The 25,553-nt window shown below is 41.2% G+C and overlaps 2 protein-coding genes across 3 annotated transcripts; one reads left to right on the top strand and one right to left on the bottom strand.

Annotated features, from left to right (window-relative positions):
- Positions 1-441: 441 nt before the first annotated feature.
- On the bottom strand, positions 442-25,553 carry ARL13B (ADP ribosylation factor like GTPase 13B). 2 transcript variants are annotated; one of them, XM_053456916.1, is made up of 11 exons: positions 25,400-25,553; positions 23,859-24,008; positions 20,727-20,797; positions 19,776-20,025; positions 10,169-10,274; positions 8,942-9,144; positions 6,505-6,613; positions 5,485-5,725; positions 4,613-4,729; positions 3,634-3,702; positions 442-991 (listed from the first exon to the last, which is right to left on the bottom strand). In XM_053456916.1, exons 2-11 carry the CDS (start codon positions 23,915-23,917, stop codon positions 915-917), a joined length of 1,302 nt encoding a protein of 433 aa, XP_053312891.1. In that variant the 5' UTR covers positions 23,918-24,008; positions 25,400-25,553; the 3' UTR covers positions 442-914. The 2 variants fall into 2 exon arrangements, with proteins under 2 accessions (XP_053312891.1, XP_053312890.1); XM_053456915.1 differs by lacking the exon at positions 442-991 and having other exon boundaries at positions 2,887-3,702.
- Positions 12,554-17,215, top strand: STX19 (syntaxin 19). Its single transcript, XM_053456917.1, has 2 exons — positions 12,554-12,741; positions 16,283-17,215. Exon 2 carries the CDS (start codon positions 16,343-16,345, stop codon positions 17,213-17,215), a length of 873 nt encoding a protein of 290 aa, XP_053312892.1. The 5' UTR covers positions 12,554-12,741; positions 16,283-16,342.

Below are 25,553 nucleotides of genomic sequence, written 5' to 3'. Positions count from 1 at the left end.
ATATAGGAATAGTAACGGGCAGACCAGCATTGAGATGGTTAAAAGGCAAGTGTGGACACTAGCTTTGGCATAGTTCTTCACTATGGGGAAACTTGCCACTGTTGGCCCTCCATAATACATAGTGAAGTGAGAGTTGAAACCTCATCTCTCCTGCCATTGAGTTAACCCCTAAGTGTCTCCAGGTGTTGCGTAATCCTGATAAGGACATGGTTCTGGGCTGAGGAACCCACAGAAGCTCCCCTAAAAGCTACAGCTAATGCAATTACATTAAGTTTTCCACCTCACGTTCGTAAAATCATTCTAAATCCATATGAACATGAGAAAAAACATTCGTTTTCCGTAGAATTTTGCATACCATGAGGAAGTTTGTACATTGTCAAAAGTTTGCTAAAAATTCTTTTAAAGTCAATATATACAGGGAACAAAAATCAGACCACATAATTTTTCAATATATTTATTTTATATTTTAGGTTTTATTAATATTTTGTTAAAAAAAAGTATATACAAATAACATTTACAGTCCCTTTAAAGTCAACAGCCTCAATCAAAAGGCCATCGAAATGTCAGCTCTGTCAACGTAACAGACATTTAAAAGAAGTACGACTGTGGAGGAAATAACTGTATTTAGATTAATATCGTCAGCAAGTGGTGCAAAATATAAAAAGTACCTTTAAAATTGTACAAAAGTGGAATTTTATACCAGTTGTGTAATCAAAAGTTTGAAATACAAACAGTCGTAATAATACTAAAAACCTTTAGATTCAATGACGGCAATAACGACGTGAATCCGCTACCAGGATTTATCTGCCAAAACAACTCGTGGCGGGCGAAGAAACATGGAGCAGAGAATCCGAACGCAACGTGAGACAGATGGATAAAGATTATATCGAGAGACAGACGTTAGAGTTTAATACTTAAGATATGACGTCGTGGGCATCGCTGTTGGGTCTTTGCCGTATTGTGAGCGGAGGTAGTGGCTTCCCATAAAAATCTATTCCAAAATAAAACAGCAAACACAGAACAAAAGGGTAACGTTATCAATAAGCGTAACTGAAAATAAGCATCAAATATCAGTAATATCATGAATGGATATGGGGCAAAAGCTGAAACTTTCCGATATCAACTTGAGAAATGGTTTCCAGTCAATGATATGGTTTAAAGCTGAATTCTATCATATGATCAATCTGGGTCGTAGGAAGGGTGAGGCGAGAGAGGCACTCCGATCAGCAGCTGCAGCCTGCAGGGCTCATTGTGGAGATCACAATCCCCCTCTAACCGGCCCAAGATCAGGGAGCGCAAGGTCTGCCATGCTCCCTAATCACTACGCTCCAGCAAATGACGCGAACGCCGGCATATGGCATCATCCCCGCGCTTTGCATCAATAACCAGCGCATAGGGATTAGGGAGCGCCAAAGCAGGTCTGAAACAACAGACCTCGCAATCCCATGACACTATGGAGGTTGAGAAAGGTAAGAGATGGGGAGAAAGGGGTGTAAGGGCAGTGTTTGTGTATATGTGTGTGTTTGTAAGCTTGTGTGTGGACAGACATGTGCAAAGGCAGTGTATGTGCATATATGTGTGTATGGACAGGCGTGTGTAGGGGCAGTCATGTGTAAGGGCAGTGTATGTCTGTATAGATGGGGGGCACAGTTTTCCATTCTCCCCAGGCGCAAAAGGAGATAGCTATGGCTCTGTGATCGCTTACAGGGGTTTAGTTCATTTGCCAACACAGGCATGCTTCTCCAGCAAGAGGGGATGGGCTGGCCCTGCATAATACATAAGAAGACAGATGAAATCTCACTGATTTAACTATACATAAAACAGGGCCAGCCAAACTCTTCCCGCTGCAGAAGCTCTTATGTATAACGACGTCATGGAGCTGAACAAAATACAAACTCTCCATCAAGTTTCTCTTTAGTGAACCCTAAAAATTGTGAGATCTTTTGTATTCTGGCTGCTGGTGTGCGCATTAGGACCATATTTATGTTGAATGTAATTACCGTATTTGCCCGAATATAGGCCGCACTTTTTTCCCCCCACTTTAAGTGGGGGTGCGGCCTATATTCGGGGTCTAGCGCAGGAACGCGCAATTCGTATCGCCCGACGGCCGGGACACGCAGTTCCAGGCGCCGGGTAGGCAGCAGGGTTAGGATACAGATCCCCCACAGCGGTGCAAGGGACCTGCATCCTACTCTCCGATACCCTGAGACAGCCTCCCCTGCCGGCACTTCCCACGGGGGCAGTGCCGGCACGGGAGGTCGCCTAAGCGCATCATGCAGACGTTCACGATGTGCTTTAACAATCTCCCTTGCTGGGAATTCCCACAGGGGCACATCTTGGGGGCAAGACTTTTAGGGTGCGGCCTATATTCGGGTGCGGCCTATAATAAATAAATACTGATATATCACCAGTTAACATGCAGACTCATATGTCGTCGAGATCTGTTTCAATCCAAGTTTAGAAGGTTAATGGCATTTTATGTGTTTTAAAATTGATGCATCTTTTTGTTGTTATATAAACACACACTACCGTTCAAAAGCTTGGGGTCATTTAGCTGTTTTCATGGAATACAAGAAAACTTTTACCTGTAACAAAACGATCAATTATCTTTTTAATCTGAAACTTGGATTAGTGAACACAACGTGCCGTTGGAACACAGTTGTGATGGGAGTGATAAAGGACTTCTGTACGCCTATGAAAATATTCCATTAAAAAAAATCATTTCAAATGACCCCAAACTTTTGAACAGTAGTGTAATATATAGACTGTATGTGATCTGAAATTACATACACACAAACAATTATATGTGGGCAAGAAATGTACTTTGACCATAACATGCTTTAGTTTATTACACAATTATATTTGAGTACACAAAAAACAAAATCCAGTTGTTAGTTGGTTATTTATTTAGAGTAAAAGCATAACACATAAAAAGCTACACATAAGACAGACATTAGAATTAGTGGACAAATTAGCAAAAGCAGAAGGTCCATGTGTGAAATCTGTTTTAACATATCTGAAAGTGGGCAATTAATTGCACAAGCAACCCCAAAAACATAGAGCGCACCATATATAATAACCGTACCGGAAACATGCATGTATGTGAATTGAGGGATACCGTGAGCGATGGTATTCGGGTAAATGCTTCTCACTTCCACGATGTTACTATATTTCTAACCATTTTATTTAATTACATACACTAAGGTATGGGTGATTTATTAAAACAAGTGATATTTCTCATCCTGCATACAAATGTTTTTTCTTTCTAAAAAAAATAGTAGCTTTACAAATCTGTGAACGTACGGCTCAAATATTTTTTTGCTAGGTAGAGATGTAGAACATGCGAGTACAATTCCCAAAATTAGATTGATAATTTTTTTTTAAATAAATGTACAAATATTTTTCTTTTTGAGGATTATAAGCCAATTTCCATAGGAATATATAAGTAAATCCATAAGGGGAGGAAAGCAGTACCCTTGTGTTTCTATCTGTTAAGAACATACAGCGGCTCAGAATGGTCAAAGAAAGCGGCAAAATGGTGTTTACTTCGAGGGTTAATGGTTAAGTGATCACATGCAAATGGAAAGTGATTAGCATGCGAAGAAACAGAAAATAAAGGCATTTTACAATTACCATTATGATGTGTTTCTCCAAGAGGCTCAAGTTTTGGAAGTCTAGAAACTTTTGGGGTTCCCCAGCCAACTACAGGGAAAACAGAGACAGGTTCATTCACAAGATAACAAAAATGTGGTGCTAAAAAGGGCACGTAGGAGGGAGAAATCAATTGATACAAACTTAATGATAAATAGATGCGACAGTTAAGAGTAAAGACATAATACTATAAAACAGAGCTGTGTTACATTTTAAAGAAACGGGTTGGATATCTCCGACATTCACAGGCTACGGGGCCACCGTGCTCTGAAATTACAGATGCGCCCTTTTTATCTACAAAGGGACCGACCACAATAGCACCCTAGGAAAGTAAGGGTCCTGCTGAGGACGTGCGCAGCCTTTAAATGCTTCCCCTACTGAACTGCAAGGATTCAAGCATCTAAGAACTGACACACTGCTGGGGCCCGTAGGTTTCATACACGTTACATGCATCCCTCCTCCAGTTACACAGCCCTGTTACAAGACAATTAAAAAAACAATACAACAAATCATCTCCAGGCGGTTAAAATAGAATCTATCCGGAATCAATTTTACCAAATATTAAATGTTCTAAAAAAAAGTGCATTTTACAATTTATAATACTGATATGATATTTCTGCATAAATTTACACAAACACTACAAACTCATACAATTTGCATTAAAAACGTTAGCAGTCGCAGCATTCAGATGCCGGATGACTTCATTTAAAAACGAATGTGTGCCCCACAGTGATGGCTCTGGTCGTGAGATTTGCTTTTCAATGAAAACAGTCTTGGAAGAAGTAGGAAGAGGTTCCGTGGAATTCAGGGATGGAAAAGCATGTCCATAAAGTATAAAAACGTGATGGTGTTGATCGCGCTTAAAAGCAAGAGTTTATACGTTCATCTAAAAAAAGAACGACACTCGAGAGGTCCTCTGGTCTTCTCCAAGATTTGCAGGACAACATTATTAATTACTCACCAGGTAACGGAGGTGCAGGTGTGGCTGGACTCATGTGGTCGGGTTCCTCAGTATTCACGGGCTCGACTTTGTGACTCCTTTTTAACTTAAGCTTTTTTACTTTCTTTTTACTATGCGCTAAAAGGACAAAGCAACATCTTAAGTCACAAATGGTAGGTGTAATAGTGTTGTTGCCAATACAAACTCCCAAAACTTTCAAGGAACCAAGGTGGGAGCTACTGATCTAGTACTGAGGTACACAACGCCAAGACTCAAGGGCTACAAACAGACCAACTTTGGGTATCCTAGCTTGAGCACGGGGAACTTCATTAAAAATGAAACTACCTGCATTCCAGCAAAGATACACATAATTTCTTTCCTGTTGACGACCCCCACGGAGTGGAGTTATGATCTAGTTCCAAAAACCATTATCTTTCACATGCCATCAATGCTTAAAAAACAGCCTTAGATACAATGTACCCCCCTACTTGATGGTTTGTTTGTAACTCTCTAGCCAGAAACAGCTGAAACGTGTGTTACAGTATCAGCAATTCTAAATAAAATCTGAAACGTATAATAACATTTTGATCACATTGATTCTTGTTGCCTGAGAATGCTGTCCTGCCAGCCTAGCCAACGGCATAATACTAAAACCCGACTGACAAAACCTAGTTTTGCCTTCAAAAGACCCACTTCACGTTTTAAATTCTTTTTAGCCACTCTTAAATAAATGTGGGGAAGTTTAACTAAGCATAATGCACACCGGCTCATTTATTCTTGCACCAGAGACCCAACAATGCTACTCCCTCGTAATTCATTACGACTCTCCCACAAACTGCTTTAGTGAATGCCATATTCCAGGTCACGCATGATCATAGTAAAACACAAAATACCTGAATCCCCTCGTTCAGAAGAGTTACAGACGGCATCATCTTGCTCCAGCTTCTGGATTAGAGCATCTTTGTAAGCTTCCAGTAAATGACCCTCTGGGGGTGTCTGGCTTCGTTGACTGCACTCACTCCCAGACTCCATGTGCGCCTCATTCTTTGATTCAAGAGGTATATCAATTCCATTTTGCCCATTAACTATCTTTTGTCGCTTTTTTTCCTTCTCTTTTCTGATCTTTTCTTCATTCTACAAACGTAGTAATGCATATAAGTTGGTAGATGTAAAGGAAAAAAGAACACCCATTCTTAAATTATCATGGTAGAACATTAATATTTTTTTGTAGTTTGTAGCAGCAATCGTTATGAGATAAACTTAACAGTGCCAAGTGTGTGTGTCATACATGATTGGCAATGTGGTCTTCAGGAACCAACTATGTATGCCATATATCATTTCTAGAATGTAGTGGGCTAATCTGCGGCCTTCTTCTACCTCTTCCATCAGAAGTCTCACGTGTTTTATTGTGCAGGTGACAAACAAACAGAGCTTCTGGAGTTTACTTTCTATTATGAAGCAAGAGAACTTCTCCTCAAACAACGGCTGGACAGGCCTTGCATAACATATAATTAACATAGGAAGACTTCTTTAACGTTATCTCCACTATTAAACTATGTATTATGTAGGGCCAGCTCCACCCTCCCTAGAAGAAAGTCTCATTGAGTTTAACCACTCGCAGTACATAGTCGTATCATGAAGAGGGTATGTTCCACTGTCCTTCAAGATGTTCAGTCCATCTGAGCTCTATAGAGCTGGTCAAGGCCAGTCTATCCACGTACAGAACCAAAAAGTATTGCAGACAGGGGGAGTTGCATAATATAATATTTTCCTCGCCTTTTGCCTTCACAACCTTCCCTATGATGCAAAAGTGTAAATGGAACCTCGACATTTTCTCTGTGTGTCATTGTGTTTTTTAATACCTCTTCGAATGGTGTTTGCACATAATGGTCTAGTTAACGGATGCAACGTACCTCAGTGATCACAGCCGATATGGGCTGGAAAGGATTGACCACAGGAATGGAGTCCTCCTCATCTGCCCGAGTCCCTTCCCTCTCTGCATCCTCCTTTTCTTTTTCATCTCTGTAAATCCAATGTATCTCACTTTAGAACCACGGCTGCCCCTTGAAGTATCTAATTTTAAAAGGTCATCTGGATTTTCCCAGTAGCGTCATTACGGTAAATTTATCAAGTACAAGTGAGAAAACTTCAACGGCACAAAACAAGCAGAATGGCAGCATAGAAAGTCAGGCATTAATCAAGGTTATTACAGGAGCTGCCGTGTTGTGATAGTAAATCTATGTAGGAGATGAATACAATTGCGGCATTTAAGCTGGCTCATCCTCTACAACGTTGGCACAACTCAAGGCAATGCATGCTCACCTACCCACAGCAATGCACGATGTTTCATGTACAATATAATTATGCTTATTTTAGGGCCTAAAAGGGGCACTTTTACCTCAAGTAATACACCCTCCCGTTTGAGTGGGGCCCTCCTTCTATTATTCAAATTATTATGTTATAAACTACTTGTTATGTCCCGTTTACCCGTCGTACAGCGCTATGGAATATGATGGTGCTTCATAAAGAATAAATAAAAATAAACAAAGAGGGGAAGCATATTGCGTGTACGATATAAAGACCTTCTTACACCATGTTCCTGCAGCTTCAGCTGTAGATTCAGCATTTATATTATATAGGAGTGTGCATGCTGTACCATAGGTACACGGTCATTGCTGACAATATGATATAGTCTCAGTTATATTGCAAATAACACTGGATTTCGTTTAAATGAGATGAAAAGGCTACTGCAAATATCTTCACAGCTTTATTAAGGTAACTACATTAGGGTTGGGCATGTTATGATATTGGCTACTTTAAAAGGCTCACAGACTGGCCTCGGTTTATTTTCTCACAGTCTGTCCTCGGGGGCCGTGGAATTAATACAGGTCTCATAAATCAGACATTGCCCACTTTATAGCTTCGCATTGCCATCCCAGACCCGGGAGAGACTGAAAGCCACCCAAGCGTTTCCTCCCGTGTACCATCCCGTCAACCATCAATGACTTATACAAGGGGTGTAATAAACAGGAAGCTCACAGGGCCGGCCAGCCCATGCTTATGAATAGAAGCAACATCTAGGGCAAAAAATAGATGCAACAAAGTAATAACCTTGACTTCTTTTTAAATAGTATATTGATGGTCTTCAATACATATGATATCCAAGAGGCCCCTTTAAAGTTACGTGGGGTTCTCTATGCAAATGTATATGGGGTTGTGCAGGATCCCTTTCATGTGCATTTGCCCCATGAAGCACCCATGAACCATCAAATCACAAAAGCGACGGGGCACTGCGGCTCTGCAGCCTCTACCAAAAGTCAACCAATTCTTTTAGGTTTAAAGAATTCATATTAAAGTATTTACAAATTATTTGAATATGCTTTATTTGATTTTGTACACTGGAGTGTCCCTTTAATTACGCTCATGTGATCAACATTTCAACTTATTATTAATAGTAATATTATTAAGGGTAAATAAGTTATTTATTACAGAGTATGGTTTCAACTGCACGTTTCTCCCGCATATCTTTAATTTTATAGCTTCTTTCTACTGACAATGTCTGCGTGGGACCCACAAAAGCTTCCTGTGATTTAGAATGAACCGGCTTCTACCAATTCAGGGTGCACACTCAACATCTTTTAAGTGTATTCACTAAAGGGAGAGTTTGAAGGAGAGTTGTGTGAACATCTGCTACAGGGAGAGCTTTGCTGGCCGTATTTGATGTAGAGTTAAATCTAAAATCTTTAAGGGTCAGGTTTCTTACTGGAGAAAAGTGTTGGACATCATGATAAACCGTAAACAGCCAACACTTCTTTTAGTGAATAAACCCCCTTATTTTACCTATAGCTGGGTGCATATAAGATCTCTCTTGCATTACAGACAAATAATTTGCTCTTCCTCTTGTTATACTACTTGATCCCCATGGGACATGGTGAGCTCTGTGAAATCAGGTACATACCCAGAATGCACCGCCAGAGAGAATATATTACCACGAATTGGGAAAACCACTTATCAAAAAGAGTTAAGAACAATAGACAAAGTTCTCTTTGTGAAACGCTCAACTTAAACTATAAGGCTAAAAAAGCCGTGAAATGAACAAAGAGAAAATTTATTACAGGGGCAGCAGACCTGAAAAGACCTAAACTATATGCTTTATGTTCAGAGATTATGATTAATTCTAATTAGAAGAAAAAAGCCCCCCATCAACTTGTCAATCATTTCCATCAATAATACCTCAAGTACTCTGTTCCTCAGACACAATTAATTGATCTCTTCATATTCTGTATATTACATCAACATATATGATTGTATTTTAGTACGGGGCAGATCCTCTTTGGGGCAACACAGTACCTTTCTTCTCGTATCCTTTTCACCCTCTCAGCTCTTTCACGTTTATCTTGTTCTTCTTGGGCTCTCTGTTCTGCCGTTTCCCTCTGAATACGTTCATGTAGCGTTTCAAAGTCCTTTGCTATCACACTTAACAGCCAATTCAACCCATTTTTTATAGATTTATCAATTTTCTTCCCCTGGCTGATCATCGCTGAACACGGCTCCTGAAAATAATAGTGTAAATCATACATCATTCCAACTCGGTCTCAGATTTTACCAAATAAACATTTAAATACTGTTAACAAATCACTTTACTCTAAAACAAGCTTAAATACTGGGGGACTTTGTGCCATCCAACTGCTTCTTATCATTGATGACTACACACGGACACCAGATTTGGAGCAGGTATCAGGATTTCAGGACATAATTCAATTTAAACGTCCCTATTACACACGGGTTGATGTTCTGCAGCACTGATAAAATCAAACCCCCACAATTTTTTGTATTGCTATTATCAAATTAAAAAATGTTTCTAAATATATTGTTCCGTTTTCTTTATTATTATTATTACTTTTTTTAACGTAATATAATGTTATCTTAACCCAATCTAGTAGACAAACACCCTGTTTTGGGGTAAACAATAGGACGGCTCATTGTTAATGACCCAGACGCTCTGACTAATGAAAGTCTAAGGCTTCATTAGCATTGCCATAAAGAATCCGCTCAGTGTGGTGCTCGAGCAGCGAAAGTCACCTGAAACATCATGAATGACAACAATGGCGGCCTCCAGGTCTGCAGATAAAAGCAGTTCGTTGGAACAAAACGAGATAAAAACAAGTTTGTTTTTTTAAACGCCGACCTGTTACTGTATACAGCACTGTGTGTTATGCTCAGGCAGCAAAATGTTTTTTTGGGGAATTTCCCTAATTAATCCAAGCAGTTGATTGGTCAAACCAAACAGTCTGATTTTTTTTTTCCGTCTGGCTGGGTTGAGGAATTTAACTCACTGGTGCATCATAATAAGATACAGTAAGATATATAATATAATATAATATATATATATATATATATATATATATATATATATATATATATATATATATATATATATATATATATATATATATATATATATATTACACACACACATACATATTTGAATCGCACAATAATCACTGCTTATTGGTTACAGTTTAATTGCTACTATAATTATGTAATTTCATTACAAAAAAAGAAGGAATGACTTACAATCTGACACAGACATTTGTTTTCATTCACCAGTTTTTCCAACGAGAGGAACTCCACAATGTCTGCTTCGGACAATGCCCCTTCCCTGTCTTGCTTATTTGCCAACCTGCGATTTAGAATGAACAGCATGACAGGTTAATAAGGCATTCTCACACACGAAACGCGTGAATTCATACACAGACAGGCCGATACATTCAAACACACACACACACAGCGTCAAAATAACCAACTGCTTATTGTTTAAAAAAGGGTGATAGACTTTGCAAAGCGTTTTATCTTTAGAATATGCGGATGTGATGATTGCGACACAATAAAAACAGTTAATACACAGGAGCTCTTTTGTTATGAAGCTGAGAAGCCTTTACAATAGAAGGTGTTGTTTGGACATAACATACTGTTTGTGTTGTAAAGGACTCCCCGAATTGCCATGATCCAGAGTGACCCAAGTTTACTGGATTCCATTACTTTGCTAATGAGACCAAAACTACTTTTACCCCATCAGTGTTTCGAGCAGACAATGAGATACTTACGATCACGACATCGACTAATTAGTTTAAACACAGAAACACAAACGTTGACATTAGAACCATTCAAATTTGCTTGTTTTTTCCTGCTGTAAAGACTCGAAACGTTCAGAGGGCTTTTCCTTTAATCTTCCATACATAGGGGTTTATTCACTAAATTGAGATTTGACAAGTGGTTTCTGCTCCCTCATGTTACTGTTCATTATGCCAACACTGGCAGGTTTGCTGAGCTAGCCCTGTATAATGTATAAATCAATGTGTGAGGATATGGGGGAAAAAATCTCACTGATTTAAATACAGATCATACAGGGCCTGCCAAGATCTTCCAACACTAGACGCTCTCTGGGTCTGGGTCTTCTTGCTAGGTCTGAAGGTCTTCTTGCTAGGTCTGAAGGCCTACAGAAGCACCGCTAGATTTCGGAGGATGGTTAATTATTCTTACTGTTTAAAGTCGTCTTAATGGTAGCTGAATAAATCCCAGAAGCCAGGCAGCTGCAGCTTCTAGGATTTTAGAAATGTGAAAAAGTGAAAGGTATATTAAAATGTAAATAGGAATTGTGGTTAGACACGGAACCAGTATTGCTTCATACATGCTGCTTTCCTACAGTGAAGCCGATCAGGTTATTTAATTACACGCTGTGGCCCCGGAGCGCCCCCTGATAGAAATTCCTGTGCCTATCGTCACCGCGAGGTCTTTCTTACTAGACTGGCCTGAGGGTGCGGCATGGCTCAGGGCTCAAGTTGTTATTAAAGGGAAAGCGTACCCGGTAACCCTTTCGGGCAGAATGTGTCAAGATGTCATTCTGCATGAGTACGGTTTGTTTTACTAATAATGAGCTGATAACCTTGCATGATGTCATATGTTTGATTAGAACACCAGTCACCCGATACCTCCCAGCTTATCGCTCTGTTTAGCATATTGCAGGAGTCATAGGAGAGCTGGATAGAAGCGGGGTTGTGATAGTGACAGCATGTTACCCTGTGTCAATTAGAAACATCTCTAGGCCCTGACGGACTGTGGCCCTCCGTGGACCTGCCTGAGCTGAAGGGTTTGCAAAAATCAAAAATGGTCATCTGAGTGTCTCCTTTAAATTATGCCCCCCCTATGTATTTGGCTGCCCCCCAGCTTCTAAGCCAGACAGATCCAACTGTGGCTTGTGACAGGGAGGTCCATTGAGACCCCCAAGCGCCCAACGTGCCACTGATTTCCGTGGAAGTGCGTTTCTGCCGTTGAATTGCTGCTTAAGAAGCCAAATTGGCCTTAAAAAAAAAACTAAAACAGGAGGCAGTGCACTTTGGCTCTGGAGCTGCAGCTTCTCTCTTTTTTTTCATTAATCATTGGTGCCGCAGTATGTCCCTCTAGTGAAGGTAAATGGGGGACGAATAATAATTATTATTATTCTGTCACCATATACTGCGTATCTCGCTGCCAGGCAATCTGGTTTAAATGCGCTACCAAAGAAGTATAACAGCAGTTACAGAAGTTATCAGCAAAAACAAAAAACATGACTTTTTTTTTTTTTTTTTTTAACCCTTCTGTCGTCGTCCTCACCACAATCCATGAACCAAAATAGCACAGTATCGGCATCCGGTCACCCCGCTGAATACAACACATTACTACAGCTTCAAACCAACCAAACCGGTCTGATGCCCTTGCCCCGTTTTATATTAAACTCCAATTTAACCCTTTACTTGTCAAGTCAAAGTGAGGCAGTTTAATGCACCCGTGAGTTAAAGAAAAACATGCGGAATAAATATTATCCATAATCTGAAAGGGAAAGGACGTGTAAGCATTGAGTAGCTTTGGACTCCTTTCTCCATTGGTCAGCGACCAGAGAGATCCGCCTCCCAGCATCAACCTGCCGGACAAGATTCCTCGCCGTTAGCAAACGCTCCGGGTTTCTTCACATACGCTGATCACTTCCACCTTAGCTTCCTGATCAGAAGAAACTCCTAAACGGAGAGGATTACTGAAGATATAATAACGAGCGGCTCATCGCTACGGAGAGACTGAAATAACTAAAGAATATAACAGATCACAAGAACGAGGTAAGCCGCTACGATCTTATTAATAAATGACGTTATTTAGGTTGCTGCACCTTTAAAACTTGGTGATCCATTGAAGCACAGCATTCTGACGGCAGATAAGCCCCGTTATATCCATCTACTCTGCCTGCTTTTCTTGATATAAACACTCAGACATTAATCAGTCCTTGGCCCCGTGATATATCAATGAGCCATAGCCTATCCCAAGCATGTTTAAATTCCCTCAATGTATTAGCCTCTACCACTTCAGCTGTGAGGCTGTTCCGCTTATCTACCACCCTTTCAGTAAAGTAAAAGTAACTTACATTACACCTACACCTCTGACTCAGTAGTCCTAGATTATGACGTCTTGTTCTAGCAGCTTCCCTCATGCACTTTGTTAAATCATTTTTTATATTTGGGCTGACCTCTGTTTCAACCTAGCTACATTGTAATGGTTGTGTACATATTACAGAAAAATCGACGAGCTTACTTTTGCCAAAATTTTGGATATATTAAAAAGGGTTAAAAGTTGGAAATTATGGGAAGGAGTGGTAGATAAGTGGAACAGCCTCCTAGCCTTTTTTAAGGGTAAAAAAAAAAATCTTTATTTATATTTACAAGCTGTATTTTGGAGTGGAAACTTATTTTTTGCGCTACCATGGAGATGTAAGTAACAAAACAGAACATTTAAAAGAATGTGAAAGAGCCACATGTCTAAGAAGTGTACAAACAAAATGAATTTCAACAGAGTGAAAAGAAAAGAAACAACAGTAATCCAGATAGCCCCTGGATAGCATATGCGCATACACCCACCCATGCCAGGGGGCACATGCACACCCACCCATGCCGGGGGGCACAATAATGGGATGTGTGGGGAACACACAGTTAAGTAGCACAGCATGCGTTAATTCCATACAATCATTGAGAAAGTTTGTCAAATTGAAGTCTCTAAAAATGGAGTGTGAAGCAGGGGGGCAGAGAAATAGGGCAGGGGGCACAGAAACAGGGCAGGGGCATGGGAAGCTGCAGGGCTACTAGTTCTCATACCATTCATTCGTACGATCATAGCTGTGAGGGCAAAACTACAGCGAATCTGTGGAATATCTCTATATTTGGAGAAATCCACCAAATAGCTCAGTGTGGGGGGGACGGGGACGTAAGAGCTCAGGCTGACATGATTGGCGTCATCGGCTCATAAAGTTTGTAAAGATCTATTCTTCACATTGGTCACACTTCCCCCCCGATGAGAGTAGTGGCTCCCATAGGCAGCACATATAAAGGTAAAAGCAGGTTGCTTCACATGATAGACTAGACGAACCCATAAAAAGAAGAAGTCTGGGCGTCTGAGCTGGATGTGCTTCAGTAAATGTATACAATGTTTCGGGTTATTTCGATGGCAGCCCTGTCTCCCTTTTGTAAGCACCTCTGGCTCTCAGGTTTAGTGTAATGCCGAGCACCAGTTATGCCAACGGTGATTGAACGCCTGAACAGAAGTCTACAACGTCTGCTAGGGGATCTGTGGACATGTGGTATGGCTCCGTGACGAAGACCAGTGCAAATTAAAAAATAAATAAATAGGACTAGAGTTTTTTTTTTAAATTAAAAAATATTCTAAACAATCCACTAGGCAGCCATTTACGTCAAAATGAGAGAAATGTTTGAACAAGAGGTCCTAATCTAAAACCTACAGGGCCAGGGCTTTAGACGCCACGTAAGGACGTTTTACTTTACTTAGGGGGTGGTAGTTAAATGGAACAGCTTCACAGTAGAAGTGGTAGAGGATAACACAGTGAAGGAATTTAAACATGCATTGGCTAGATATATGGATATCCAGAATCTAATTAAAGACCGAGGACTAATTAAGGTCTTACAGGAAAAACGGGCAGACTAGATGGGCCGAAGGGCTCTTATCTGCCTTGAACATATAATTTCTCCTTTATGCTGGTCACACTGCGGGCAAACATACAGAGAGTGTCTATCTTTGGACAAGTTTCTACGATATACTTGCTCGCTATCAGCTATGCGGATAAGGTGGCTGCGCATGCACAGAAAGCTTGTGACACATCAAAGGGTGTGTGCAGTCCCCTTAACGTAGTGATTAGTCCACACTGTATGCATCAAGGCAAACCAATGAAAAACCAATCACTTGGAAAGACACAAAGCTTTAAAGTATTTTTTCCAAAATCAGTTAATTTTAATGTAAAAATAAAAAAACTTGACATATCTGTAAATTTAGAAAGCTGACCCCATTTGTGTGACACAAACAAAAGGTTCAAATGAATGTAAGCTGGGGATATGCTACATAGAGCTGGAATGCTCACCATGCCTTATTCAACAATATACAGAGATACACGTAAATGTCCACCGCAGCTGGAAACAGCTGATTTTTAATGGAATAGAGAGACCTTTCATCACTCCCATCACTCCCATCACTCCTGTGTTCCAATGGCCCGTTATCACTCCCATCACTCCTGTGTTCCCATGGCCCATTATCACTCCTGTGTTCCAATGGCCTGTTATCACTCCCATCACTCCTGTGTTCCAATGGCCTGTTATCACTCACATCACTCCTGTGTTCCAATGGCCTGTTATCACTCCCATCACTCTTGTGTTCCAATGGCCCGTTATCACTCCCATCACTCCTGTGTTCCCATGGCCCGTTATCACTCCCATCACTCCTGTGTTCCCATGGCCCGTTATCACTCCCATCACTCCTGTGTTCCCATGGCCCGTTATCACTCCCATCACTCCTGTGTTCCCATGGCACGTTGTGTTCGCTAATCCAAGTTAAGTTTAAAAGGCCAATTGACCCTTTTGCAATTACCGTATCGTATGCTGCACTTTCCCCCCCACTTTAGGTCTTTAAATTGGGGGGTGCGGCCTATCTTCGGGGTTTAGCGCAGGGATGCACAGTTCGCATCGCCCGCTATTGATGTCCCCATTTTTGCACTGGTTGGCGAGGGGTCCCTTTTCAGGGTGCAGCGTGACCTGAGCGCTGATAGCAGAGTTGACTCGGAGGGAGTCTCTAGCAGCTTGTGACGCTAAGTCCAGCTCCATCATGTTTACACAGGATCTTGTTTGACTGCTGTTTACTTATAAACAGTGAGCACAGCCCCGCTTATCATGGAGAACGACATGGCTTAAAAGAATTTTATGGCAGGGACAGAATCCCACGGTGGGCAACAATCATCAGGAGCAACCAGCAGTATTCTTCATTCAAAATTCAGCTCAGAACTAGCTTTCCTACATGACTCTTTATGTTTAGCACTCATTGGGTATTTCACGTCTTGAAAAGCATTACAAATAAAATAGTTGCCCAAGAAAAGAAACTTAAGACTAACTTGTTTGGAGAGTTGTGGCTTCAGCTCCATTTATCACTATATATTTGGAAGTGCTTTGGATGGTCCTGTATAATATATAGTTAAATAAATAAAATGTCAAAGTCTCTGTACACGTTAGATTATACATTACACAGGGCCAGCGCAGCCCTTCTAGCTGGAGAAACCTACTAGTGTTGGTCCTTCATAATGATTAATCATTTCTTTTATGTATATGTATTCAGGATCCTGGCGGTATCTGTGGCACGTAATATATTTCGTTGCCGGACCATAAAGGGACGAAAATGAAAGACCGACTTCAAGAATTCATCCAGAAAGCGAAAGAATTAGAATTGTCAAAAGAAACAGAGCCCCCCGTGGAGGATCTCAACGAACCGGCGGAGATCAAGCAGCAAGCGGTTATTTTTGAGAAAGAACCCATTATAGAAAGTTATTTGGACGAAGTCCAGAAAATCCAAAAAGATATCGTTGAACTTTCCGAAAACGTCCAAAGGTTTGGGCAGCAGCAGAAAGTCCTCGTGTCGTCCATGAGGCGATTCAGCGTTTTGAAGAAGGACTGCAGTGTTACGAGAGACATCAAAACCCAAGCGGAGAACATCAAGAAGCGGTTGGATGCGTTATTGCAGCGCGCAAATAAAGCGGAAGCGGACAACGGATCGTCGTCGAGTCTCGCGAGGATTCTTAGGACCCAACATGCGGCGCTTTGCAAAAACTTTCACAACATTATGCTGCGATATAACGAGACTATCGCCAGCAAGCAGGCCAAGTGTAAAACGTTCATCATACGGCAGCTCGAGGTGGCCGGGAAAGACGTCTCCGAGGAGGAGGTGGACAAGATGCTGGAACAGGGCAAGTGGGACATCTTCAACGAGAACCTGATCACCGAGGTCAAGATCACCAAGGTGAAGTTATCAGAGATTGAACAGCGGCACAAAGAGCTCGTGAACTTAGAGAATCAGATGAAAGAGTTAAAAGACTTGTTTTTCCAGATTTCCCTCTTAGTAGAAGAACAGGGAGAAATGATAGAGAATATTGAAATTGCTACGAAAAATACAGAAGACCACGTCCAAAAGACTAATGAGAAATTTAGGCTGGCTGTGAAATATAAAAAGAAAAATCCATGCAGATTACTATGCTGCTGTTGTCCTTGTTGCTAAAGGAATGTATCCTTTACATTATATATATACGGTAAATCATATATATAATTTCACACTACCATATTTATGTACTGTGGGAACCGTTTTGGTTGACCATTTGGTTGAAATAAGCAATGAATCGAGTAATGGATTTCATGGATTACATTAGAAATGGATGGATTGAAAAGGAACAGTATTAAGGACACTGCTAAGTAGAAACATTCATACGTGGAACCATTTTGCTTGATTGCTTCTATTTATTTAACGTCAAAGCGTATTGATGTTTGCGGAAGGTCACATACCCAGGTTGTACACCCAAACTATATTAGCTCAGGCAGACCACCAGCAGCAGAGCCCCTTGAAAAACGGGAATTAACCCCTAAATGCCGCGGCATTGAAGAGGTTAACGCTGCCCTGTCGCTCTCATGGAGCGATCAGGCAGCAGGGGGATGTTGTGTCAGGTACCCACACTTGTGTGGGGACCCAATCAACACTGAACCCCCTTTCCTGAAGCTGCCTGTGGCAGCTGAAAACGCTATTGCAGGTTTCCCTGCAATCGCGGTTTCAGCCTACAGGATCACTCCGTGGGAGTGATCACAGGCTTGGGGGCGGGCTCTGAGTGGCTGTGCTGTCTGCCCAGACTCCTGGGCAGACAGCAGCAGCAGCGCCCCCGCGTGGTGACACGGGGGCATTTTTTTGTGGATGTAAGAGGCTGACAAACTCCTAGGCGCCAGGACAAAATTTTGAGTCGCCATGGCGACCTGGGATTTGTCGACCCCTGCATTAATGTTTAAGCTCCTTCGCCTCGATAAATACTGTCTGTATGTTAAAGTATTCCTGTTACCGTACAGAGAACTGAAACTATTTTATGTTACATTTATTTATATAGCGCTAGCAGATTCCAGAGCGCTTTACAACCAGACTCTGCTCTCATGAGCTTACAATCTAATACTTTTATAAACCAGGTAATTCTGCTATATTTCTTTGTTTTACATCAATAATTATAATAAATGTGACACTTCTCAGAAGTTACTAATTTTGTTCCTTAATCTTATAGACCATTTTTAAACAAAATCTCAACTAGTCTTAATTGTATTTGCTTAACTTGCTTTAAGCAACACAGAAATAAGTTCTGGCCCTTTTGCACGTTGCAGCTCAATGAATGAACCCAGTCAAGCGTATGAGCACCTCTCAGAAATGACATACAGGATAAACTTAATGACGTCATAAATTAATATATTCATTAATCAAAAAAAAAAAACAGAGCTTGCTGGCCATGGCTACTAATCCACCTCCATTCAATCACGCACAATCCAACCCCACGTATCACCAGAAGGCAGGTCGATGTGGGGGGCTCTGCTGAAGGTCCCGGCTGTGATAGAAGTCGGCGGCAAGTCGCAATTCCTAGCATACAATGAGATCACTAGGCTGCTTTGGTGAAACTGGTGCCAAATTAGCACATCCGGTAAACAGTAAAGACGAGAGTCAATAAAATACTGTGTATCGCCTTTCAATCATATTCCAACGTCTTCATTGGAGCCTGAGTCATTCGGTCATAAACCCGTGCTTACTTTTATCGCCCCACCACTGTTTGCTTATAAACGGCTCTGATAAGTGAATTGTAACTACGCAGTGTCGATTAGTATAACAGGACGGGATAGTCTCCGTGAAACGAGGGCAAAGGGTTTCAGTCTCAGACTAATTATATGTTTTGTATGGTTTCTTTCTCGTAACACATGTTAAAGGAACACTGGGCTAGCCCTACTAGAGTTGGGAAATCACTGGACCGTCACCTGCGATCAGGATAAGGAGATTTGTGATCCATGGTATCCAAATTAGAGGTGGTCCATTTCTCACCTATAGCGGCAGGAGATCTGGCAGAACTATAATTACATCACAGAACTCCAGAAGGAAACAGATCACGAAGATGCAGGAAGCGTAGAGCATTTACAACCCTTGATCAACTAGCTTTAACCGAGTAAACGGAATACACGGATAAAAGCTTTGCCTTCTCATATAGAAATCAGTATTTTATTTAAAGAGGGGGCTCTGTGGGGAGGGTGCAGAGGTCAAAGATATACCTTCTAGTGGCCGCACCCTGCGTGGCATGGGGTATAACATCATATACAAGTGTCACGGTTTGCCACATGGACAGATCTCCACTACCTCCTACCCTCTCCGAACGCCAGTCTAGTTAAGTTGGACTAGGTCTAAATACACCTATGGCGGCAATTATTATTTATTATTAATGGTTTTATATAGCGCCATCAAATACCGTAGCGCTGTACAACGGGTAGACAAGACATAACAAGTAGCATGTAACATAACAAATTGACTAACGGAGACAACAGGTGAGGAGGGTCCCGCTCAAATGAGCACAACCAAAGTGTTTTCCACGTTCAGTTAAACAGCATACATTTTATTATGGCTCCTAAATGGCTTTTAAACAAATACATATCCGATAACTACCGCAAACAACTTATGCAAAAAAAAAAAATACACTGAAACTGTACAATAAAATCGGTGGTTCTGAAATAACACAACCACCCAAGTGAATGAGGAGCGGCTTCTTTTTACTTACACCAATACAGGTTTCCCTGAAATCCTGGGATGTCTTAGAACTTCTGTCATCGTCTCCTTTGTTTCTTCCATCCTCTCCACATCGCTGGAGTCGATAACAAACACCACTCCATAGGACTCCGCATAATAGTTCTTCCAAATTCCACGGATTCTTTTTCCACCACCAAGATCAAACATCGTGACATCGAATTTCCCTTGCTTAATGTCGGCCTTTGAAAATCCAACCGTTGGGGCCACATCTTCAGGAGACTCTGTAGGAAAGATCAAAACACACAAAGGGTCATTAAGAAGTCTCCATAAACAAACTAAAGGAAAAAACACTTAGTTATCCTATTTCCTTGCAGCCACAAAAATGCATTTCTCCACAAGTATTGCTTACGTTCCAAAAGAAGAAAATGTTCTAGTAGAAGGAATTGTTTGTTTTTACAGTGAAAACACAAAATCTGGACGTTTAAAAGGTTTGCGCAACAAACAATGATATTGAAGCTCATGTCACTTTCACAGAAGCGTAAGCTCATCAGCCCAGAGGCGTCACCTGTGGGATAGTCAGAAAAGGCTTTCACTGAATAAGGGGGGCTTGTCATTATCGCACCTTTCAATCTTTCACCTATTTAAGTCTCTAAAAGCACATGCTTCGTTATTTTGCGATAAATGTAACTTTTAAAAGGGACACTTGAATCCAAGGAAGCTGAGATTTGTGGCAATAGGTGGCAGAACTCAAATATCAATAAATGTATAGTCTTAATGTTCTTTTCCACCCCGACAAAGACTGGAAACGAAAGCAGCATCCCAACAAGGAAGAGAAAATCAACCAAATCCCGAGAACATGAAATTAAGGTGGATACGTCCATGCTATAGACATAAAATGTATCCAGTGTTAGAAGATATTATATCCAGGGTCGGTGCTCTTCTTTAACCCCATACAAACAGTCCAACTACAGAAAGCACTTACCTCCCTGGATACCTTTCACGGTTGCCGTTTTCCCAGCATTATCCAGTCCCACCATCACCAACGTCACCTTTCTACAAAATATAAGGAAAGATAGAAAAGAAAAAAACAGGTCACTTTCATTCCTATCCATATGGCAAAGGGGATTCTGGGCCACAGAGTACTCCGTTCAATCACGTTAAAGGAGAAGTGTCACATGTCTGCGAGAGAATACGAACTGGGCGAATTCTCAGTGTTACGTTTTAGGTTTAATAAGAATACTGGCGTCCTCAAAGAAATTTAAGAGGTGCCATCTCATCATAAGGAACAAAAAAGTCCTGCAAAGTCGTGTAACGTTTCAAGTTCAGCTAACACACTACCAAACAGAACAAAGTCATTCCCATCCTGCATCCGGCTGATTCTGCCCAGAGGCAAACTGCTCGCAAACGCACTCAACTGTACAGAGCCGGAATACCAATTAGGTCAGCAAGAGGGGGTTTAGGGTGTTGTTGTCGGAATACAGAATGTTAAACGGGTTAAAAGTAAGGAATCAGAATGCTCAGACCGGGACTGGCCCTCTGGCACACTGTGCGGGTCGCTGGCTTCACTTAGACCAGGGGTGTCCAACCTGCGGTTCTCCAGCTGCTGCAGGACTACATCTCCCATAATGCTCTTTCAGCTATGACACTGGCTGAGGACACCCCTGACTTAGACAATCAGGTGCCCCCTCATAGCCAGTTCTGCCAGGAGAACGCAGACATATATATATATATATAATATAATATACGGTATTATATATATTGTGACATTTAACAATGTTGAGTTAAATGCGTGCCGTGCCCCTGCGTACCTGAGCGACTTGGCATGGTGAGATGGCATGGCAGGTAGGGCTTCATTTAACTCTCCCTATTCCACAAGGCCGGGTGGAGGGAGCGGCAGAAGCATAGAGGACTATCACTCTACAAAGGGTTTTTTATTTTTAATATAAATAACCCACCTGGGCTTATTTTATTTCCATCACCCTTCAGCATAAGGGGAAGAGGGCAAGAGGAGATCACGATCCTTCCCTCTTGTTTCATAAATGATTCTTTAGTTGCATTATTTTTAAGCAATTATTTCATTGTCTAAATTGCAGCAGAATTCAGGCGAAGTCTGTGCTATTTGACTCGCATGCCCCCACCTGAAACTGAAAGCTGCAGTCCCCCTTTTTTTTGTGGGGGGGGTGGGAATTCAAGGTTGGCGGGATTCAGACGTAGGTTAGTGGATGGAATTTGGAGGACTGTGTCAGGTGGGTCAAAAGAATGAAAATAAAAATTATTAGTCTCATTTTAAAGCAGGCAGAAATAAACTGAATAGGGGATAGTGCTATGTTGGGTGAAAGAAATCTATTTCAAAAAGTTAACTCTTTCATCACCAAAACGTACCTCAAAACGACCTTAATACTTTTGGCCCCTTAGATATCCCAAAGCATGACAAACCTTATCTGCAGATTACACTAAATGCAAATAGATTTTCTTCCCTGGTGATGAAGACGTTAATTAAATGTCTTTAGGTACATATGCATGCACAATCTCTACTAGAATATTGTCATTACATTTTCTCCCTAAAGTTATCTCCTCGACCTCATCTTGAGAGGCACGTGTCGATAGCAGTAATATCCAATACACAGGATTACAGCGATAATCCAAGACATCAGCTAACACTGGATTGGAGCCGCCCTTCTACACGTGGGAATACTCCGCAGAAATGTTTCATGTTCCAATCCAATGACCAACATTATTATTCCCCTAAATTCCATCCTCACTTTACCTTTAGACACAAGACTGCTATCCACACACACACACACACACACACACACACACAACGTAACAAGATGTATAATACCCAAAAGGTAGACACATTTGGTTTGGATCTAAGGAGATGTCCGAAAGATAAAGATATCTCACAAAATATAGGTAATAAATAACAGAACGTTTTTAATAAAGTATTGCTCAATTCATTACATATATGGCATTTACATTTCTAAATAAAATGATACATACATTAAATAATTGGAGAAAAGTTCAATGTTCATTAAATAAAGTTTCATTAGTACATTTCTAAACATAAATGAAACAATGAATACATAAATGAATGTACCTGGGATGGAGCTCAGTGTGCCTGTCACTTCCGCGTATGTTTGGCGCTTGCATAGGTCCCATGATGCGGTGTAACCCTGTGCAGTGCGTATCCACTAACCCTAGGCTGACCCCTGACACGTATACTTACCATAATGCCACACACTGACATACTAACACCACATATTAACCCCATACGCACACATACAATTTCACACTCTAACACTGTACAGACACACACTGACATCATACCGTAACACTAACACCTTACAGTAAAACACACATGCTGATGTACACGTTTACACCATACACACACACCTCCTTTGGCACCATACATTTATAGACACACACTGACTAGCACTATACATATACACACATACACACTGACTGACACTACAGTATACACTTACATACACTACTCGCCCTCTCACAGACCTTTCGTGCCGCTGCCCGTCTTCTACCTCGGGGTCACCCACTTTTCTGCGCCTTTGTGGAACAAGCAGAGGGAGCTGGATTCCCAATGAAATCTTATACACATTTTTTTACAATATAGTCCTAATAAAAGCCATTGCCTTTCAATTAAATACTATATTCTTTTTTGGTCAATACGGCTACATACATCTTTTTCCATCTTAATAAGCAGACTGTGCCACAAAAAAAACAGAACAAAGTATTTTAGAAGATATAAAACTAGGCCCCATGAACACTTAAACCTCATAAGTAAGGACAAAAGACTTACTCCAGTAAAGTAAATGGTTACAGGAGGATAGTAACAAATCATTACGTTTTTAGACTCAAAAAATGTCTTTTTCTACAAGACACTGAAGCAGCACTGAAAATAAGCCGCTGACTTCCATTCAGCAAAGCACAGCATGTTAGGGTATATTCATATAAAATGTGACAAAATACTTTATTATGATAACTCACGAGACCAAACGTAACCCTACAGACGCATAGATAACCCCAGAGTAGTAATAATCTGGAAATAATTGGAAAATAACAAAATAGATTGTAAATTCTTTGCAGTCATATGACTTACCTCACTGGTTCCCGCCAACGTTTTAACCAATTACAGCAATTCGCCATCAGACTAAACATTCCTATAAAAGCCACACGAATTCATAAAATAATCTTCCTCCAGAGCAGCGTGAAAGGTCCTGCAAGTCAGATCTGTACAGTACTAGAGAACCTAAAAGTATTATAAAAAAACAAACAAACACGGGTAACTATATGATAAACGGCTAGTGGTAAAGAATCCAATCTGCTTCCGATGTAATCTATACAATCTTATATATATATATATATATATATATATATATATATTTAATCCATTATATTTGCACATCATAGAACACAAAACAATATATATACACATATATACATTTAATAAAGTGATATATATAATAAAAGTAAAGGTATACCTAGAACTTTGAGATTAGAGGCGAATATTAAAAGCAGAGGCTGCTCGGTAAAGCATCGGCGAGTTTACTATCTCTGTATGGTAGCAACAGGGCCCATAGCTACAGTTTAGTAGCCGTGACCATTATTGGCCTTTACACAGCAGCAGGTACAGCGCCTGAATGCGTTTCATGCAGGTCCAGACCGGCCCATCTGGCACGCCAGGCAGGTACTCGGTGGGCCGCTGGCTGCTAGGGCTGCGTACTTATTCAGGGGCCGATTGGGCCCGCGCCGTGTAGCTGCTATAGTATAAGAAGGCATAGAAGGACTGCACGCATTCCTTAAAGTGACAGGGCCATTTGGGCCATGATTTCTTGTACACATTATGTTTGCTCAGTACGTGAATATACTCCCTGCGCATGGACTGTCACAGCACAGCGTTACCCCATGTCTGGGTCTAATATCTGCATTCCAGGGAGCTTTCTAAATGAGCAGACCGTCAGGACATTCTTAAATTTTAATTCTTTAATAGCCCATTGTGAAGATCCTATGAAGTCGCAAAATGTTACTCAAACTGCTAGAGTAACGGTTCCCGTGGAAACCCTGACTTGTCATTATTTAATGATACAATTAATTGGGTCACCTGCATTCAAGCAGGGAGATCAGCCATAACACAATAATAATAACGCTGATCAATAAGCACCAAGTGGGGGTCTTACAGATGATCACGGCAATGTAGGATAAGGAGTCATCTCCGGACTGAGAATCTGCCCCCTCACCCGGAGACTCCGAGTTAAACCCTGATAAATATAACTGTACTCCGCGGTTACCGTAATGCTGGGGTCGGGCTGTACGTGAATAGCCCCACGTCGCACTACTTCATAATAAATGGAAATGTGGCTCGCTGACGGTGTATTTTTATTTCATACGGTGTTTGGTGGAAATAACATATTTCTGAATGAAATCCATAGACTTAATAAGCTCCACATAAACCAAATAACAACAACAGGCAGGGATGAGCCAGAAGCCACCATGCCAGCCACATGCCACTGGCCAAAGGCTACTCATCCAATATAAGGGGTCAGTTTTAGGTCTGTATTTAGAGCTGAGGTACCGCTGTAGGGGCCTGCGGATAATCTCACGTCTCATGGTATTCATTGATAGTAACGCTAATTAACTCACTGTTAAGCGAGCAGTGTTCACGTCGAGGCCTACATCACACGCCGGACTCTCTTGCTTCACCTACGGGCAAACCAGCAACCTTTCCCGGCTGTACCGGCCCCTCGTCAGCCGATTATCCCCCAACTCCACAGCAAAACTGCGCGGCCATAGCGGT

The sequence above is a fragment of the Spea bombifrons genome, chromosome 2 (assembly GCF_027358695.1).
Source record: "Spea bombifrons isolate aSpeBom1 chromosome 2, aSpeBom1.2.pri, whole genome shotgun sequence".
In the NCBI taxonomy this organism is placed as follows: Eukaryota; Metazoa; Chordata; class Amphibia; order Anura; family Pelobatidae; genus Spea; species Spea bombifrons.
The sequence above is the reverse complement of the archived record's forward strand: the minus strand, read 5'-3'. Positions and strand labels throughout refer to the sequence as shown.

Bases quoted from the DNA above. Each gene is read 5' to 3' on its own strand.
- STX19 (XM_053456917.1), top strand. From the start codon at position 16,343: ATGAAAGACCGACTTCAAGAATTCATCCAGAAAGCGAAAGAATTAGAA.
- ARL13B (XM_053456915.1), bottom strand. From the start codon at position 23,917: ATGTTTAGTCTGATGGCGAATTGCTGTAATTGGTTAAAACGTTGGCGG. The intron at 20,798-23,858 runs GTAAGTCATATG...TATATTTTGTAG, and splicing joins CGTTGGCGGGAACCAGTGAG to AAAGGTGACGTTGGTGATGG. The intron at 9,145-10,168 runs GTAAGTCATTCC...TATTATTTTCAG, and splicing joins ACAAATGTCTGTGTCAGATT to GAGCCGTGTTCAGCGATGAT.